Genomic DNA, 18,524 nt, shown 5'->3' on the forward strand with positions numbered 1-18,524 from the left:
CATCAATTTGGGCACAAATATCAACACCAGCTATTTCTCATAGGCTTGGACAAAGCTATTTAACTGCATTTCTCAGGCTGTATTTCCTCCTTGGCAATAAAGTTTCAATCCACGTTAGTTTGAACAAGTTCCTTAAAGGTTTTCAAAGTTTGTTGGGTCAGAAAAACCCCAAGCATATGCCACTTTTCCATGACAAAGCTCCCATGCTGCTTGCTAGGAACAAATCCAGCGGCTAACACAGCTCTGAGCCAACGCACTGAAAAAAGCATCCAGTCAAAATAAAAAGTCCCACGGTGGATCCTACAAGCCACATGCGCTTGATTATTTGTTGCAGCAGAACGTGATAATAATGCAGCAACAAGAATTTGCATTTTAAAAAGCCAGGGCAAGCCCTGCTCTGGGTTGTTTTGGTAGTCGGTGTAAACAAGGCTGCCCACGGAGCGGCGCTCCGGCCTTGGCGGAGCCTGAGGGCAGCCGGCCAAGCCCGCACCCCGCACCCCGATCCCGAGCTGCGAGCACAGCAGGGACCGGCTGCAGCCTTTGAGCCCAACGCTGCTCCGCCAGGGAGAGCCAAACAACCTCGGGCTCCCGGGACACAGCTCCCCAGCTTTGATACTAAATGCAAAGGGCACTGACAAGATGTACAGATACGCAAACCCTACAGACAGGGAACCTCTGACCCTGGGGTTTCATTGCACGCATTGGCAGTTTCCTACATCACCAAGTTACTGTCCCAAATATAAACAGGAGTATTTTCCTGTGAGGCAGTCACTGATGGAGGGAAGCTTTTCCAGCCGGTTCAGGGACATCTGTGCTTACTGAGTTCCACTTCAGCACCTGGTCAGAACCATTTTTCATCACTAACTCCTTCAGTGAGTGGAGTCACCAGGAGAGAGCAGCCAAGGAGCAGTACTGCTCTGCCCCAGGGTCAGGGCTCCCTGCACTGCACTGCACCAAATGCAGCAAAAAAGGGGAGAGGGAGAACGCTCCAATTCCACAGAGCTCCGAGAGCTCAGGGTTACACAGGATGAATGCACCTTTTTTCCCTTCATTAACCTTGCCAGTTTTAGAGGACACTGAACCCTGTATGAAATGCGGTAAAATGCAGAGTTATTCCTTCAGTGTTGGAGCAGTCAGTCACGAACCTGCCTGAACACGATGCCAAGCTCAGAGCTCTGCACTCCCACACGCTCTGGGCTGTGGTCACTGGTACAGCTCTGCAGAACCAGCTGCAGCCCCAGCAGCTCGTACAGGATGGCACAGGTGGTAAAAATTGATACTGGGAAGGAAAAGGATTTGCAAGAAGGCAAGACAAAAAAAGGAAAATTAAAATACTTAGTAGCACAAAGTAAACATAGAACTACTAGAGGTGCTTTTTATAAGATAAAGCAAAACTTGCCTGTTGGTACCTTGCAGCATTTATTCTAAATATTAAGAAAAGCTTGTTTTAAGAGGGGAAAAAAAACAAAACCAAAACAAAATAGAGACAGAATAAAGGAAGCTTTGCCACAGATGTCACACTGAAGTCCTGTCCCAGTAACAAGAGCTTTACTGGTTTTACAAACTGCTCCGAAATCGCCCACGACAGGTCCCGAGTCACGTGCAGAGTAAAGCTCTGCAGGAGTGCTTAACCTGCTGAATCCACACACTGGAACTTCCAACTGTGAAAACACAGAAGACACTTTTTTAGGAGGAAAAAAAATCCAGGAAACACGACGACTCAACATAACCACATCTGGGGCTGTAGAGGCTGCTGCTCATTATTCTGATTAGAAAATAATATGAAGTGTGAACCTTAAGTAACAGAAGGTCCTTTGCACAGAAGGAAAATGCTGCAGAGGTGACACAGGCACTGCTCAAAGCCAGGTACCAGCCCCCTGTAGGATGGGAAGCTCCAAACCTACCGGGCTGACTCACGATGCTGAGGGACAGTGAGAGAATTTGACCACATCCAATTCTCTGAAATTAGTTCACATAGGCACCAATACAGATAATGTTTTCCTTTAATAGCGAAGGATTTTATAATGAAGCAGAAACATATAATATATTCCATGCAACCAACCTCATTTATTGAAAAGTCCTAATTTTATTGCCTTGTTTAGTAACATGTTTGTTCAACAAACTAATCTTTTTCATGAAGCAAAGCACAACTTTTTCTTATAAATAGTATAAATTATTTTATTTACAGAAACTTGTTACAAAACAAATAGACTATATATTTATTTTTCTTTTAAATATCCAAAGTAATTTTTCTATCCCATGACATTTGTTCATGTACTATACAGCAGCCAACACAGAGTTCAGCTGATCAGATGCTCTTGATTATGTATACAAATTATCAAACTATTCACACATTTTACACAGGAGATTGCTTTTAGAACCAGGCTCAACACCGAGCAAGATGCTTCCGAGGCCTACATTCACATTGACATTATGTAGTGCTCATTTCAAAATTATCTTTAAAACATAAAATATCTCGCACAAAAGGTAAAAATGATTATTTTCTGCTGAACAGTGAAACATTTAAGAATCTTTCTAAGCCCAATTCCCTCCTCCAGGACAGAATGAGTAAAAGACGAGAGATTCCTTGGCAAGAGAACTCTTACAGGAAGACAACTGCCTTAGAAATGTCATTTGGAAATCACATCTTTATTTTTTCATGGTTTAAGAGGTACTTACTAGGGGTTTTTTCTTTGTTTTGGAATACCAACAATTTGGAACATTTTCTAAATTATTTGACTAATGAATATTGCTCCCCCCCCTTCCCAAAGTGAGACAGTTAAATAAACTGCTGGTTAAAACCATATTTCAAACCCTTGGCATTATACTAAATATGAGTTATCAATGGGATTGTTCCAACAGAAGGTATTCAAATTAAAAGATTTTACAAAAGCTACCAGTATAATTTGCTTTCTTTTATCAACCCATCTCATTAATTTCAGATATATAGATATATGCATGTGTGTGTATATATATACACACACACATATATATTATATATAGGTGGAAAAAGCAAGCTCCAAAATTTCAACTGAACATTCAAGTCTTTTAAGGAGAAGCTGTCTAAACAGTCCAAGCTTAAAACTAGTTATATCAGGCACTTTCAGTTTTTCCGTTAGTTTGAAACCACATGAGACCCACACGGATGCGCACGCACACACACGCACACGAACACTAAAAAAAGAGAAGCAGTGTGTCACTTAGCTATGGATCTGCTGGGAGTCAGGCAACTGAGAAGCAATCAATGCCACACCAACCACAAGGGCTCCGGGCTCGGCATCCTCGGCGTGGATCCACCCACTCCCAGGACAAGGAAAAGGGACACAGCTTTCACAAAACGGAGGCATCCCTTACATTGCAAAGTAGGCATGTTAACTATTGGCTTGGCAGTGAACCACTTCAAATTATAAAAAGGTATTTGCTTTTTTTTTTTTTTAATTAATTAATAAATAAATACTAGATGATCTCAATTGTACCAAAACTGGATATAAGAAAAAAAGACCTGTGCAAAAATACATATTTAAATATGTACAATCAATTAACAAAATATGTCTTCTGAAATAGGGATACTTCAATATTTATAATAGAACAAGAAATTCCAAAATAAAGATACAAAAGTATGTTTTTTTTCTTGTATAATTCTTTGTTCATCATTGCAGCAATTTTTTAGGTTAAGAAAACTGCAGGAGTCATAACGAGAAGTTGGAAAGACTATAAAAACTGTATCTCTTAAATTAATACCAAAATCTGTCTAGAAACAACCCAGCCACTGCAAATTCAATTTTGCAAGGAGAAATTAATTTTAAGCTTCCTTAATTATTTACAGTAAGAACTATGTGACAATAAAAGCTTCAGGAACAGTGTTCTGCTTACAACCAAGATCTAAAACATAATATTTAGAGCAGGTCTAGGGCAGGCAGAATTTATGCTCGGACTCTTTGCTCCAGTGGCTCAAGCCCATGGGGTGCAGGTGGCTGCACCCACTGGCTCTGGAGGAGCAGCCATCAGGAATTCACTTTGTACACATCTGCATGCTACTGAAGGAGCACAAATTTGCCATTTTGCTTTCAGATCAACAGAACCTTAAAAACCAGAGGACAGTTCAATCACAAACTTGCCAGCGCCCAATCTTGTCAAATTTCTGTTTCCTTTACCTTTGTTTCTACCAAGAGTCAAATTGCACTTGTGACTGATGCTATCCTGAAGTAGAAGCTCTGCCCCAGGGACTTTCATCAGAGCATGGATTTCTCTCCAAACGTGCAGGATTTAATACACTTGGATTTCTTTTTGAAGCATTTCACTTTGGTTCCTTTTACATTAAACCAATTGCAGTTCTAACAATCCTTTCAACAGGGCATCCTATTAAATACAAATCCTTTTGTTCCTGAAAAGTTGTCTACTTTTTTTTTTTAAAGTTTGCATAATAAGAGTCTCTAGTACATTGCTTTCTCAGTGTGATCTTTTGTATCAATTCAAAGCTAAAGTGTCTGCATAGAGGCTTCTTGTTGTTTTGCTGTATAACAATGATTTCATAGGAAGTTCAGGAGAAACTGAAAGCATTGTTAGGTAAACAACTAAGCAACTGCTACTCAGAGTGGCTTTGGATTCCCTGATGTACTTACTACTTGCCACCACAACGGGGAGAAGGCTGGGCTACGTGAACAGCTGGACAGGCTCAGATTGTCTCTTCTCAGCAATAGCTGATGCCCCTTTAAGGCAGAAAATAAAAATCTTCTTCGTTAGGATTTCATCTTCCTTTGCTTTGCCCCCTTAATAAAAGTTTAGCCAGTTTTGAGCCTTTACCTGATGTTTAAAAACTTAACAAAAACATCCAGATGAGTCAAACCATAATACAATGAGCCCTTTGGCAGAATTAATTTTTGAGGTGTTTTGAAGCAAGACAAAATACTTCATAAAAATTGGCTGGGTTATACAAAACTGTAAAGCCTCCCATGCTCATAAAGCCTGGGTGGGCCTGGGATGACTGTGATGCACAAACCAGTGCTTCACAGTGAACTCTGCTGTCAAATTGGCATTTATTCCAGAATTTTGACTAAAAAACCCAAACTTACTGAGCGGTAGAAGACATCACACATCAACAATCTTGTTACACAAACAAGGCAGAAAGAAACTGACTTTTATGGTTGTTAAAAAATATTTAAATACTTTAAAAACTCATTTTTAAAAGGGCTAATTTTATCTGCTGGAAGAGGAAGACAAATCCAGCCTAATTTCATCAATACAGTTTTTCTTTAAAAAAAAACAAAGGCCTGTGGTATACAGTATAAGTCAATAAATAGGTTCTTTGGGCATAGAGTTTTAGAGGTTATTTGCCTTTGTCTGTTTGATATTTTTTGGAATTTTTAAAGAACAAAATTAACTTTTCTTCCACAATAAAATCTCATTCAAAAGAATAGAAAATAGGTTTTGTATCACACAAATACGGCATTTTTATACTTGTTTTCTGAGCAGTGGCCTCAAACAAGTTTTTCTGGTTTTGTTGGGTTTGTTTTGTTTTAAACTCCTGATAGCTTCTTATCCCAAATTACCTGCAAAAGGCTGGGCAAAACAGACTATTTTGAATTGTGCTATTTTTTATATTCCATTAAAGGAACATTGCTATAAAAACACTAAAGCCATATTCCCTTCTTGAGGGCTTCTTTCCATTGTGCCTCACACATTTTTCCCCTTGTCACGGGGTCCTCTCCATTGAGGGTGTCTGTCTGGTTAGCTATCACCTACAAAAGACACCATCAGTATAAAAATAAGTCCACAGTAATGTTTATTTCCCCCCAGAAAACATTCGTTTGCCCAGCCAAACTATGTCAAATAGTGGCAAGATGATGTACTCCTGTAAGGAAAATCTCACAGATTTGTAGCAAACAGTCCAGACCACTGTTAACACTGATAAGAGCAATTATGTGGCTGAACTTCATCCAGTGTCCATTTCTAGTATATTCACTGCTACAGACATGGCTTCAGGGAAATTCCTTGTTTAAGTGACAGTCCAGTAGATTTCCACACCTGAGGACCATGGGAAGTTGGGAAAACTCAAGGCATCTTGGAGTCCAGAAATCCAGATGGAGGTTTTGCTTGTAGTGAAAACTGTCCAGTTTGTTTCTCACCTTGGTGCCTTCAGCTATCAGGGACGGGCCTTTGGCTTGGGGCAAGAAAAGAGAGAACCATCAGTGCAGGCACTGAAAACAAACTTATTTTGTGGCTAACAAGGGCATATTTGGGGGAAAATCTCAGGCACAAAGCAACCTTGATAACCTCAGGTTGGTCTCTCTGAGACTTGAAAATCCTCAGCTAAACCTCTTTGAAGCTGTAATGGTTTCAAGCATGCTTTTCTTCTTAGTTCACTCAAATCATATTTCTTTTTTACTTATATTGCATAGTTGAAACAGTAATTATTAGGTAAGTCCAAAAATAAATTCAGCCATCTGAAGGCTTTTTTTCTTAAGTAAATACACAAAAAGGTGAAAATCTTCCTCTGTGGCTGAAACTGAAAATTAAGAAACCACTCTGAAAAAGTTCTTACCGACTATCTGGCTCTCCAGGTACAGTGATTTCAGTTTTTAGCAGCAGAGAAAACAAAGTTTCTTGCATTTTTGATCCTGAATGCACTACTTTTCCAGCGAGATTTGTTTCAAAAAAAAATCAAAACCCCAAACTAATTTTTAAAATGAGATCTTACATACTCATGAGATCTGCTTCCTTTATAGCATATCTATTTGCCTTACCAACTAAAAAGGCTTATTATCTGATTTATTACATTTAATCTCATTATTACTAAGAAGTTAGTCAATGACATCTTGGGATAATAGGCTTATTTTATCACAGTATCACAGTTCTGTTATCAGCATCATTATTATGTTCCACTTTGTAGAATGTTTGTTCCTGACACAGAAACATGGAGTCAGGCTGAGGCACACAGCTCAGTTCCATGGCAGGCTGGCAAGATTCTTTTTTAAAATTATGGTTTAAAAATAAGAGGAATGAATTTTATCTGAAAGCAATTCACAGGCAACAGCATCTAAGGAATTTGAAATATCCCATATAAGGTTTCCTTCCTAAAGTATAGCTTTTTTATTTAGAGCATTTATAAATGTCTTGAATAAATGCACCATAAAAACACTCAAAATGAGTACTGGACAAAAAGAAGAACTACCTTTTACTCAAGCAGGATCTGGAACTGGCTATCTATTTATTATTAAAGAGAAGACATGAATTATAAGCACGTGAGGAGGCATTTCATGCTGGCTTAGTTTGAGACAAGATCTCCTACCTGATGAAACAGAGAATTGTTCATCAGTCCTTGCGTCCCTGGGATTGCACCAGTATGTTTTGCATGAACATTGTTCACCGATGTCAATTTGGCAACTTTGTTTGATTTGCTGCTGCTGCTGTTGATGCTGCTTGAACCAGGTGAGCACTTTCTTTTCTTTCCTATTAATTTGTCAAGGGAAGTATGTGAATGTGAAAAACTGCTGTGTGAATTTACAGTCAGCTCACTAGACTGATGAACAAAGGGCCCTAAGGAGAGCGTGGAGTCGCTGCTGTTCATCATCACACTCATTCTCTTGATGGACTCTGCAGGGCTCCCGGTCGGAGGACCCCTCCCTGATTGGTCATGTTTGAGGCTAACAGAGTTAGCTTTGCTAGTCATACAGTTGAGGCCAACGCTGTGGGACGAAGCTGTCACTGAGGGATGATAGGAGGTCCCAGAGTTAACCACACAGTTTTTTCTAAAGGACTCTGTGGAATGAGAAGGTGCGAGCAGTGCGGAACTGTTTTTACGCTTCTTTCCTGAGCCGCCGCTGCTACTGACGCTGCCGGTGCTGTTACAGGTGCCGCTGCCAGCAGGAGATTCCTTAGGTTTAAAAGATTTGCTGGATTTCATTTTCTGAGGTTTGCTGGCCATAGGTGAAGGTACAGAGGAAAGCACTGTAGGTGTTGAAGGGGAAGAAGACACTTGTCTTGATTGCATACTGCAGACGGGATCCACGGCACCCAGAGCAGCGGGGTTGGCGCTGAGCGTCGTCCCGTGGGATGGTACTGATTTGCTGCTCAGGGACACACAGGAAGGAGACACCAATGCTGGCGATGACATAACCGTGGTGGGCAAGAGGAACCCTGCTGCACTGACCCCATGCTGAGAAGCAGGCAGCAGGTTTGTCCGATGTGGGGCACGGACTGATGCTGTGGTACTGGATGCTGGAGGAATTTTCCTGCAGGTGAATAGAAAAAGAAAGATAAAATCTCACATAGTCACCATTCTTCAGACTAATACTCATATATACTAATAATGCTACCTTAAAATGATTGTATCTTGAGGTTGATTAATGCCTCTGATTATATTAAACTGATAGTTAATTGTTGCAAAAAATGCAAAGCACAAACCATCAACCTTCAGTCTAAACACAAGATTACTTTCTTTAACTAGAATCACAAGGTTTATGTACTTCTATAAACACCAAGAAGAATAAGAACTTTCATTTCTACTCACTTCCACATCTGTGAATTCAGATGCTTCTCCAACATGAAGTCAAGTGCACATCGAATATGGTTCCACCGCTTGTCAAAGACGTAATAACCTCTTCCAATTTGCTGACTACCAAATGTGCAAAACTGAAAAGACATGATTCTTATTGGTGTTTTCTGCTTTCAGTGACAGCTCTCTGAATAACAATTTGTTTATGATACATATGCTTTTAGATGTTTAAGTAGAGGATCAAAAAATAAATTAGAGTTTTTATGTCTGTGGCCCAACAACTATTTAAAATTTTTGGCATTGGTATATTGAGAATTTTCTTGTCTTCTGATACACCCATACTTAATAGAAGAAGTCAAATTTGACTTTAATCAAATCCTTTGATTAAACAGAGAAGGTTAGCAGTATGTCTGTTTATGTATAAACATTATACACACAGACATATTTATGTAACATCTGCTTCTGAGGACCTACCAGCTACCAGCTAGAAGTCTGTTTCTGAAAAAAATATAATTTGACATCCAGGACAATAAATTTGCTTTTAGTTATACTAATAACTTTTGTCAAAATTTAAATATTAAAATACCTTACTGCTATCTTTAACATGATGTTGGTAACTTGAGTAAAAAATGTATGTGGGTGTGGACAGGGGAGTCCAATAAGAAAATTGCACCAAAAAGACACTGTTTACTTATTCCAAAACCACAGCCCTTTAGAGCAGTTAGCAATTTCATCTTTAGTATGCTGGCATTTTGTTTTCTTTTAGACTGGGGAAGTGAGCTATGAACACATTTTTTTAGCATGTTTATTTTGTAACTAGTTAAACCTTCACTGCCTACTAGGCCACAAAATAATTTTCTCAAAATATAAGAAGGGAAAAAAAAAAGAAAAAAAAAAAAGAAAAAAAAGTATCACACACCTCACAGAAAACCACCCCTAAAACCCCAAAGTAACTTGTTTACACAATTAGAGCCAGAGACAGACTGAGGTTAACTTTGCAAACGTACAGCGGCTGGTTGAGGATGATGACCTGAATAATGACAATCCAGTTTTTCAACAGGCTCTTCTTTTTCATCACATTCTCCCTCATCACTGGATAACCGAGATGCTGGCTCAGCTGCAGGCAAGGGAGGGTGTGGGGACTCATGGACAGAAGGAGACTCACTGGGGGCATTTCCACTGTGCTGGGCTGGACAGCCTGGAGGCCTGGCAAGGCAAGCAGTAACCAGGTGTTATTGAACCTAGTACAGTTAAAAATTCCACCCTTTAAGGGCTTATTATTACTGAAAGAAATCTAAATTAAGAGATCCCTGGTGTTGCCCACCTTGTAACCTGCCAAGGGCAAGCACAGAGTATGGTGGTACCCCCAGAAAAGCAGCATTGCCCAATTGTTGCTCAACTGCTTCCACTGATTGCAAGTCAGCTTTTACTACTCCAAACAGTAGTTTTACTACTCCCTCCTCACCAGGAGTTACCCTCAGCAGGTAACTGCTAATTGCAGACAGGCACCAGGCCTGCAGCAAACACACTGCCCCATCCAACAGATCCATATCTCTCCCTCATCAAGCTCCCAGTGCTCATTTCATACCACTGCATCTGCAGATTTTTCTTACCTTGGAAGACTGGGGGGGTGAGGTTTGGGTTTATTAGGTAATAAAGGCTTTGATTCTGTAAGAGTAACTCCATGAGAATTTTGGTGCAGCTCCTGGGAAGTTTTAGTAGGTGAGGGATGTGGTTCCCTGAGAGGGGGCATCTGCTGATGATGATCCGAATGTCGAAGAAGTTCCTTTTCCCTGGTTTTGCTTTTGTGCTCAGCTAACAACACATCAAATCGTTTTCTTCGACCCTGTACAGCCCTCCGCTGGGTTAAGGAATGTGTCTGCAGAACCAGGAATAAATCATTAATCCCAGGCTATGACATTTGTGGAAGTCAAACACTCAAAACATGTGTAGAGAGCTCCAAAACAGAGAAAATCATCACAGTCCTGGTTTAGTAAACAAATGGAAATATGACTTAGAAAACAAATTTTAAAATTGCTTGGTGGATGATTATGTCCTTGTCTGATACAGAGCAACTAACCCAGCAATTTGGTAAAAGGCTTCTTTAAAACTTCTTTTTAAAAACCAAACTGCCAAATTTTTAATAAGGTTAAGACTAGAACCAAAACCAATTTTTTTTACATTGATATTTCAACTGCCAACTCCTGCAAAACCAAGAAGAGAAAATATTTACTTCCACTTCAAAAAATATTCAACAAAATAATGTTTAAAATCAGACTTTTAATGGGAGACCTGAAAAATATTTAGAAAAGTACTGTGCTGCCTCCTATAAACTAATATATTCCTTGAAAACTAATGTAATCAAATAGATATTGAGGAATTCAAAATATCCAGCAGAATCCAGAGTCAGGGAGGACTCAAAGTTCTTTGAGTGTCCTGAACACTACAGACAGTAAGATGTGTATGTGTATAAATGGCACCAATTCTAAGTAAGGTGAAGTAAATGGAAGCTATTTTTCTAAATTGTTAAAGTCATACACAATACCTTTTTAATATGGCACAAAGGATTTGATTTGGTTCTTTTTAGTAGGTAAAAATTTTTGTCACGTAATTCAGACACAAATAGCAATTCCAAAAGTTATTTTATGAGTAGTATATTCTAAAGAATTCCTGAGAAATGTTTTTACTCTTTCTTTTTCACTTTTGATTTGCCTATTTCTCTTGTAAAATCTTGCAGCTTTTCCCTCCTCTATTAGCAAAACAATTTCCTCCCCTCTGTAATTCCAAAAGGGCAATGTGTTCAAGTTCAGTTCCTCTGGCTCATTAGTGCCAGCTTCATGTACCTTTGTTCTGTAGGTGGTTTATTTACCAGACCTTTCCCAAACTGAGGGTAGAGCTGCTTTGCAGGAAAGGACTGAAATATTACACAAGTGCAGGAGATCTGGATTCTTGGTTCCTTGGGAGCAAGTGACAGCTCTGTGTCCCCCCAGGGTTTTGGAGCCAGAGGATACATTTTGTCAGACTGAAAGTTTTTATGACTGTTTAATTTAGAGTTTGACCTCTAGGTGTGCTCCGTGGCTCTTTCAGGAGCTGGCAGCAGCAGTACATCCAGCAGCATTAGCATTTACACAAATTCCTACCAAGAACCTGCTGCAGACTGCTGGGGGGAGAGGAAAGAGTGTGAGAAGGGAAGAGCTTGAATGATTTAAATCCTGCATAAGCAATATTTTCAATGCTTATGAGGAATTTTAAAATTCGTGATCTATAACTGGAAGGTTACTCCCAAAAAGAGGAACACACTGCTCCTGCTACCTACATGTGGAGAGACAGTTTGCTCCATGTCAACATGCATGTTTAAAGGATTTATACAAAAATACAAATCTCCAGGTTACTTTGAGAAATGCTTTCCAAATAAATAATTAACTGAACTTCATAACCAATTTTTTTTTTGGTTCTGAGCAACATGTTTTGAGAGGTACCACGTACAGTGGTAATTACCAACAGCAAAATATGCAGTTCTCTGTTTTTTATCATGTTCCTCAGGAATTTGAATAAAAACTTCAGATAATCTTATTCTGACTCAGATATCCTACCTTGCATGTTAAAGACCTAGTACAAGGTTTCCTGGTTTCCACATCAATGACACCACAGTATATATCAGGATCAAATTCTCTCTCTGTCAAAGACACAGTATTGAAAAGTTAGCAAAATACATTTTCAAATACTAAGGTTTAGTTTCATCATAAAATTAATCATATTGGAAACTTTACAAATATGACAGAGTACATATAAAAATGCACAATAAAAGTATACAAATAAGTTTTTCTACACTCTCAGCAAGCTTATGGGGTGCTGAAATACAGATCTCAAGTCCACAAACACCTGTAAGTGTCCTCAAAGGAGGACTTGATGCTCCCTGCTAGGAGTAGACATCACCATTATGAATTGTGACAAACAAATGGTGGGTTTCTGTTGGCTTTGGTGTCGAGAACTTTTCTACCATTCTACTAACACTTAAAATAATTGTGTTAAAAAGTGTAAAGAGCAGACTGGGTTTGCATTTTTCAGTTTATCAGGTGCTGTTTTTTCTGTTTTCTGTGTACATTTGGACCTTCCATATAGAAAGAAGGAAACCAAAATCTTTGGAGATAGTAAAAGAGTAATTTTAAAACTGTCAGGACTGACAGGCATTTGAGATCTGTACAGGTTTCTGAAAGGAAAAGTCAATTTCAAGGCATCCTTAAAGTGTCTGTCAAATTATAGATATAAATTATAATATTTAAACACTCTTACAACAATTTACAGTATTACAGGAGTTTTAAGTTAGTTCTGGAACTTATTTCCATACATATATTTCTACTAAAAGAAATATAGCTAATAATAATTTTAAAAAATTACCTGACAATCTTTTATGTAAAAATTTCCTATTATTCGTATTTTCTTCAGGTTTCTTTTCCAAAAATGGAGGCACAGAGAGAAGACCTTTACCATTCAGTATCTGTCCAGGGGAAGGCAAGGGTGGCTTTGGTATTGAGGGACAATTAAGGCCAGTCTTTATTGAGGAACTCACAGTAGTAGAACAAGTTGGACCAACAGCAGCTTTTAGTTGGGCACCATCTATCTTTGGATGAATCTTTTCCACTTTGACAGATGGAGTCATACTGTTATTTATGAAAAACAAAGAGATAAAAATTGGAAAAAAATAAGCTAAAATATGTTATTATTTAACAACACTCTGATCTATTCCCAATATAAATGCAAGCCTTCCTCCTACTATCTTTCTAATTTTCACATTTCTTACGATATCCATAATCTCTCCTATCCTTTTTTCCCTGACACTTCAGAGTGTCCAGGGATTTCAGAAACCATTATTTACATTCATGGACAGAGAGCATCAATGCAAACTGTCCAAAGCAACGGCAATGGACCCATTACATCCAGTGAGAGATGCACCATTCTGCAGCAGTAAATTTTACCAGCACCGCTGTCATCTCACATGTGCAGGTTGAAAACCACCTGAATCAGAGCTAAAACTCCCTTATGATCAAAGTATGCAGATTACACCAAAGAATTAGGAGCCTCCAGTAAAATGACCTTTATTCATGATGATTTAAGATGAAGCTTTGCGAGAGTTCTTCCTCAACACAGATATGAGCATTAACTATATAATCTTTGACTAGGCTGTGGGAAAAGATCTGGAGGAGTTTAAAATTATTTTCTAAACCAAAAATACTTTGAAACAAAAGGAAGCTTTCTTGACATAGCAGTGTCTATGCAAGTAATGACATTTAACTCTGTTTCAAAAGGCACACTCACATTTTGTCATGGGGAACTTTGCTGTGCTGTACCGAATGCATTAACCTGTTGTTTCCGCTGATCTGCAGCTTGTCTTTGGGTGATTTCAACAACTTGGAGTTTGATGATGATGCACTAGTACCTCCACTGGATGAACGACTGCTCCCACTTCCACTGCTACCTTTGTTTTTTGAAGGGAAAGATGAAATGAGGGAAAATACTGAAGAGGAGGGAGGAGTCAAAGGCGGCTTGCTGGAGGAGCTGTGTCTTCTTTCTGTAAGAATGAAAAGGGTTTTAAGCTCCCATATAGAAAGAATTTGTAAATACTTCATGTCATTTACTCCATTAGCATTTTTCCTTTATTGTCCTGGGAGGTTCCCTGCCACACAGAGAGCATAGAGGATTCAAGCCTCTCTGTAATCCATGAGGTTCCACTCAAGGCTGGTCTCCAGAGGGTTACGGGAATCTTTTTGAGCTTTGGGAGCTGCACATCTCAGCCAGTAAAGCTTAGCTCTCCCTCCATCTCAAACAATCAGCTCTGGACCTCAGACACACAAAGCCGAGAGAGCCCTGTCCTCAGGCCAGGCAAGCTTAAATATCACATTCCCTTAAAGGATAAGAATTATCTGTTAGTATGTCTCCTAATCGTTAAAATTATATTGAATCCAACATTTTCACTTTTACTTAATGACAAACTTCTGGTATGATCTACCAGACCTCCAGTACAGAACACCTCTGAAAACATCAGCTAAAATATTGACCTACACTGGGCTTTTTGAGCATCCTTCGTTTTTGTTTGGTTGGGTTTTCCCCTCTTGTTTCTATGTAGCAGCAGCATCAAAGGCAGCAACAGATACTCTTCTGCAAAAACCTGAGCATCTGAATTAAGCGAGGTCAGGTTCCATCACTGGACATGTTTTATAATTAACACCAAACCATGAAAACTTCTATGTTTCTAGCACCACTCCAGGTAAAACAGTGTCTATTGTAAAGGCAGGTTTTTAGAAGCATGAACTCTCAGAACACCTGGCAGCTCCCAGCTCTGCCTACACAGACACATGGACCGTGTGCTCACTGACACACGGACACCTGTGATTCCTCGAGGATCCGTGTCATCAACACCTTCTTAAAAGACACTTCTGGCAATCAAGTAAATGAAAACCACAGATCTAAGAGACGAGAAAGAGGTCTGTCAGGGGAGTGCAAAGGCAGTGGTAACACCTCTTTTGCAGCCAAGTATTGTTAGAGGTGCCCAAATCCACCACAGATCAATCTCAGGATCACCTTACAGATTTTGACTCGAGTGAACTGTGGAAGCAGCAGGCTACTCATGAAGCTACAAATAGAGCCAAGAGTGACAGCCAAGTCCAGTGCAACCTGTGCAGAAGCCTGTGACCCTCTGGGAAATGTAAATTAGTACATCTGTGTTCTATGACCTATTTGGAAGTAGCACTTGAAATGTGTTCATTAGCTTAGAAAAATAAAAGTAATGAATGAATACAGAGGTTGGACTAAGAAAGAAAAGGAACCAACTCCTGTGTGTTTCTCTGTTTAACTGCAACAATGGGTGCAAACTACCTAACAAATCTTCTGCAAAATTTTGTGAAATACTCATCATTTCTGGATTGGTAATTACCAAGAAGTGGAGAATTCAAGTGTGAAACGCCCGACAAAAATAACAAACAAATTCAGTAACTTATCATCCATCTCAAGGAACAACTGCTTTAAAATTGTAGTATTTAAAACAATTAGTTATCAAAATCATCCACTTAGTTTTCTAGAACAGCTGCCACTGAAGAGACTGTAAATGAGATATTTTAGCATATTTATGCTCTAGTAAATGCCTGTGCTTTTAGTATGACGCAGTGCTTATTGCCAAATGGCTTTTTATAGCAATGGCAAGAATCCCTGAGCAGCTCTGTTCAGTTACTATTTGAGAGTTCAGTGATGCTACACCCTGTGACATAATGAGAAATATTACTCAATGCTCTTCCACATTCTGTATATTTAGAAAATTCAAAATCCAAGTGCTTATGACAGTTACAAATAATCTCAAATAAGCCAGTGGATGACTAATGCAATCCTTTGGAGTTTGTTATGATGACGTTGTCTTTCTGAAGGAAGTGAGAGTATTACTTTCTTGAAAAAAACCTAGCAAATGAAAAGAAGAAGGGACTAGAATAAAACTGACAACCTCCTTGCATTCCATCACTTAGGAAGCAACTAGACAAAATAGTAATTCCAGCTATTTATCTGGATAATAGGAGTATTTCTCTTCTGGCAACTGCAAACTGAGATGCTACTGCTATTTGCACAAATGTTCATTCAACAGGCTCAACAAAGTGAGTTTAATTGAAAGTGTTTTAAATTGGTGATAGCAAAAAAAAAAAATAACCTAAGAGAACTAAGGCTGATCACACACAAGTTTACAGTCTACCTGTCAGAGAGGATTTCCTTATACAGACACACACATCCAGAAAAAAATCCATCAAATTAACTTTTTTTAGAATTCTGGGACAGTTTCTGAAAGAGATATTTTAACACTGCAGGGCTGTGAAATCTTCACTTATCACTTCTGTGCATAACCACGACTTATGTTGTCTATTAACAAAACAAGAAGAATTTTCAGCTCATTTTTCATAACCTGCCTAGACCTACTTTTTTTTGTTGACACACATACAAATTGAGGTAGGGCTGCTACATTAAATATAATATTTAATGTTTCAGTCTTTTTATAACATTCATGGTTTTAAATGAAATCTACTTAAGAACTGTTTTACAAACCATGTGAAGAGCACTGAAGTCTCATCTTACTAGAGAAATCCAATATTATTTTTGAAACCAGATGTGTTAAGAATTACATATTTGACCTCATGAATATAGTTACAGACAGATTGCCACAGTTTTTACTGGAAAAATGACTACACAAACTGTCACTGAATAATCAAGACCACCATGCTTTTTATGCTAAGCATATTACAATAATAAATTCTACTAATCTTCTGCCAATTTAACATAGTTCCCATTTGTCATTAATTCTGTCTCAGCCCGAAAACATTTAAAAATATAACTATCTCCAGGTGTTCAGTTTTCAAATTTTAAAGGCTGCCAATCACATCCCTTCCCTTCACATAACTCTTAAGAGGAAAACTATTTTTTAATGTCATGATTGCTTATATAGCAGATCAAAGTGATATTCCCATTTCTGCGCCTGTGTATGATTATTCTAAACCCTAAAATTATGGGGAAGGAGGGGTTTTATTGTTGTTGTTGCTTGGGTTTTTATATTGATTTTTTTTTGTTGGTTTGTTTTGCTTTTATCAGAAAAAAGTAAGTATTGGCTTTGGACAAAGAGCCTGAAAGTCTTCCTTGATGCCACAGCACTGGAAAGAATATGATCTAAAATGACAGCTGTGTTCAACACTAAACTTTAACAGATAAACTCCTCCTTAAACACCTTTGCATTTATACAACAGGTTTGTGACACTGTGGAGAAGGGCTGGACAGAGTTAGAAAGCTGTGAAGAGAGATGGCATCCCATGTCTCTGCTCCATGACAGATAACTGTTAACTATCAAGCTGGAAAATCACAGCATTTCTGTGCTACAGCTGAGCAAGTATCATATATGCATCAGGCCAAAGAACACAGGACTTCCTGATAAAATAGATAATATAGATCTCTTCCAGAACTTAAAAAAAGCTTTACCTAGCCCTTAGTCTGGTTGCCAGTTTTCTACCAAAATCCTATTTTTCATTGTCTATTTCCTACTAAACATGTAGCAATCTCTGACAATATGCAAAAAAGTAACCTGGAAGGGGCAGGGGAAAAAAAGATGGGGAAAAAAAAAAAAGAGAAAACTTCCCATTGTGTTTGGGTACTACTGCTTACTCTTCTATCAATGAGTAAACAGTTGGACTTACTGTGACTCATAACTTATTGCTATATTAAAAGACAATACTCTTTTATTTTAAAAAATTGATTTTCATAAAATGCCACTTTGCTGCATGCCTACAAAAAAAAAAAAAAAAGAAAAAATTAATTTAAGAGCAATAATAATCTTAAAAATTTAAGATATTCCTCCCAGGTTTATGCTTATTTCCAAAAAGCTAGCAAGTATTTTGTGCTGTTCATTCTCTCTGGGCATCAATTAATAGCTTTGGGCAGCAAATACAAGATGTACAGATCAAGTTTCATAAACCCATTTTTTTTTACTGACTCCTTACATAAGTACTGGGCAAAAAGTCAAAGTGCCCTGTGTCAGTGCTGGTGCAGCTGCAGTACAAATGAAGCACACCCAGGAGCATACACATGAGTTTGGTTCAGCTAGACATGCTGGAACTTCAGTGAACATTCAGAAAAAGAGTAACACAGGTTAAGAGTATTGTGTAAAGTGTTAGAGTACTCCTCAAACTATAGGATTAGATGTGTATATTGAAACAAAGCATAAAAAAACCTTTATGCTTAAGTAATTGTTATTTCATGTCTGCATCACTAAGTGCAAGCACAATAATCATGAAATTTAAACTTGTCCTTTTCTCTATCATACTGAGCTACTGTGTGTCTTGTCATCTGAGAAATTTAGACAGGCATATCAAAACAAACATCTTCTACCTGAGGATAAAAAAACTTATTTTCTGTCAGCAAGAGTATTTCATCCCTAGAATAACGGAGAGCTAATTGCCTTTCTCCAGGAAGCTCAGATCCATGACACGACAGTAGAGCACAGACACTGCTA

At 38.5% G+C, this 18,524-nt stretch overlaps 1 protein-coding gene across 1 annotated transcript in view; it reads right to left on the reverse strand.

Annotated features, from left to right (window-relative positions):
• Positions 1-1,985: 1,985 nt before the first annotated feature.
• Positions 1,986-18,524, reverse strand: part of ATXN7 (ataxin 7) — a 60,898-nt gene continuing 44,359 nt past the window's right edge. The window contains exons 5-12 of the mRNA XM_059480011.1: positions 13,811-14,063; positions 12,893-13,155; positions 12,088-12,170; positions 10,108-10,373; positions 9,502-9,700; positions 8,510-8,631; positions 7,289-8,231; positions 1,986-6,160 (exon numbers count right to left, since the gene is read on the reverse strand). Coding sequence (XP_059335994.1) covers positions 6,143-6,160; positions 7,289-8,231; positions 8,510-8,631; positions 9,502-9,700; positions 10,108-10,373; positions 12,088-12,170; positions 12,893-13,155; positions 13,811-14,063 — 2,147 coding nt within the window. The 3' untranslated portion in view covers positions 1,986-6,142. The remainder of the gene's footprint in view (positions 6,161-7,288; positions 8,232-8,509; positions 8,632-9,501; positions 9,701-10,107; positions 10,374-12,087; positions 12,171-12,892; positions 13,156-13,810; positions 14,064-18,524) is intronic.

This window comes from Ammospiza nelsoni, chromosome 11 (assembly GCF_027579445.1).
Source record: "Ammospiza nelsoni isolate bAmmNel1 chromosome 11, bAmmNel1.pri, whole genome shotgun sequence".
NCBI classification, from domain to species: Eukaryota; Metazoa; Chordata; class Aves; order Passeriformes; family Passerellidae; genus Ammospiza; species Ammospiza nelsoni.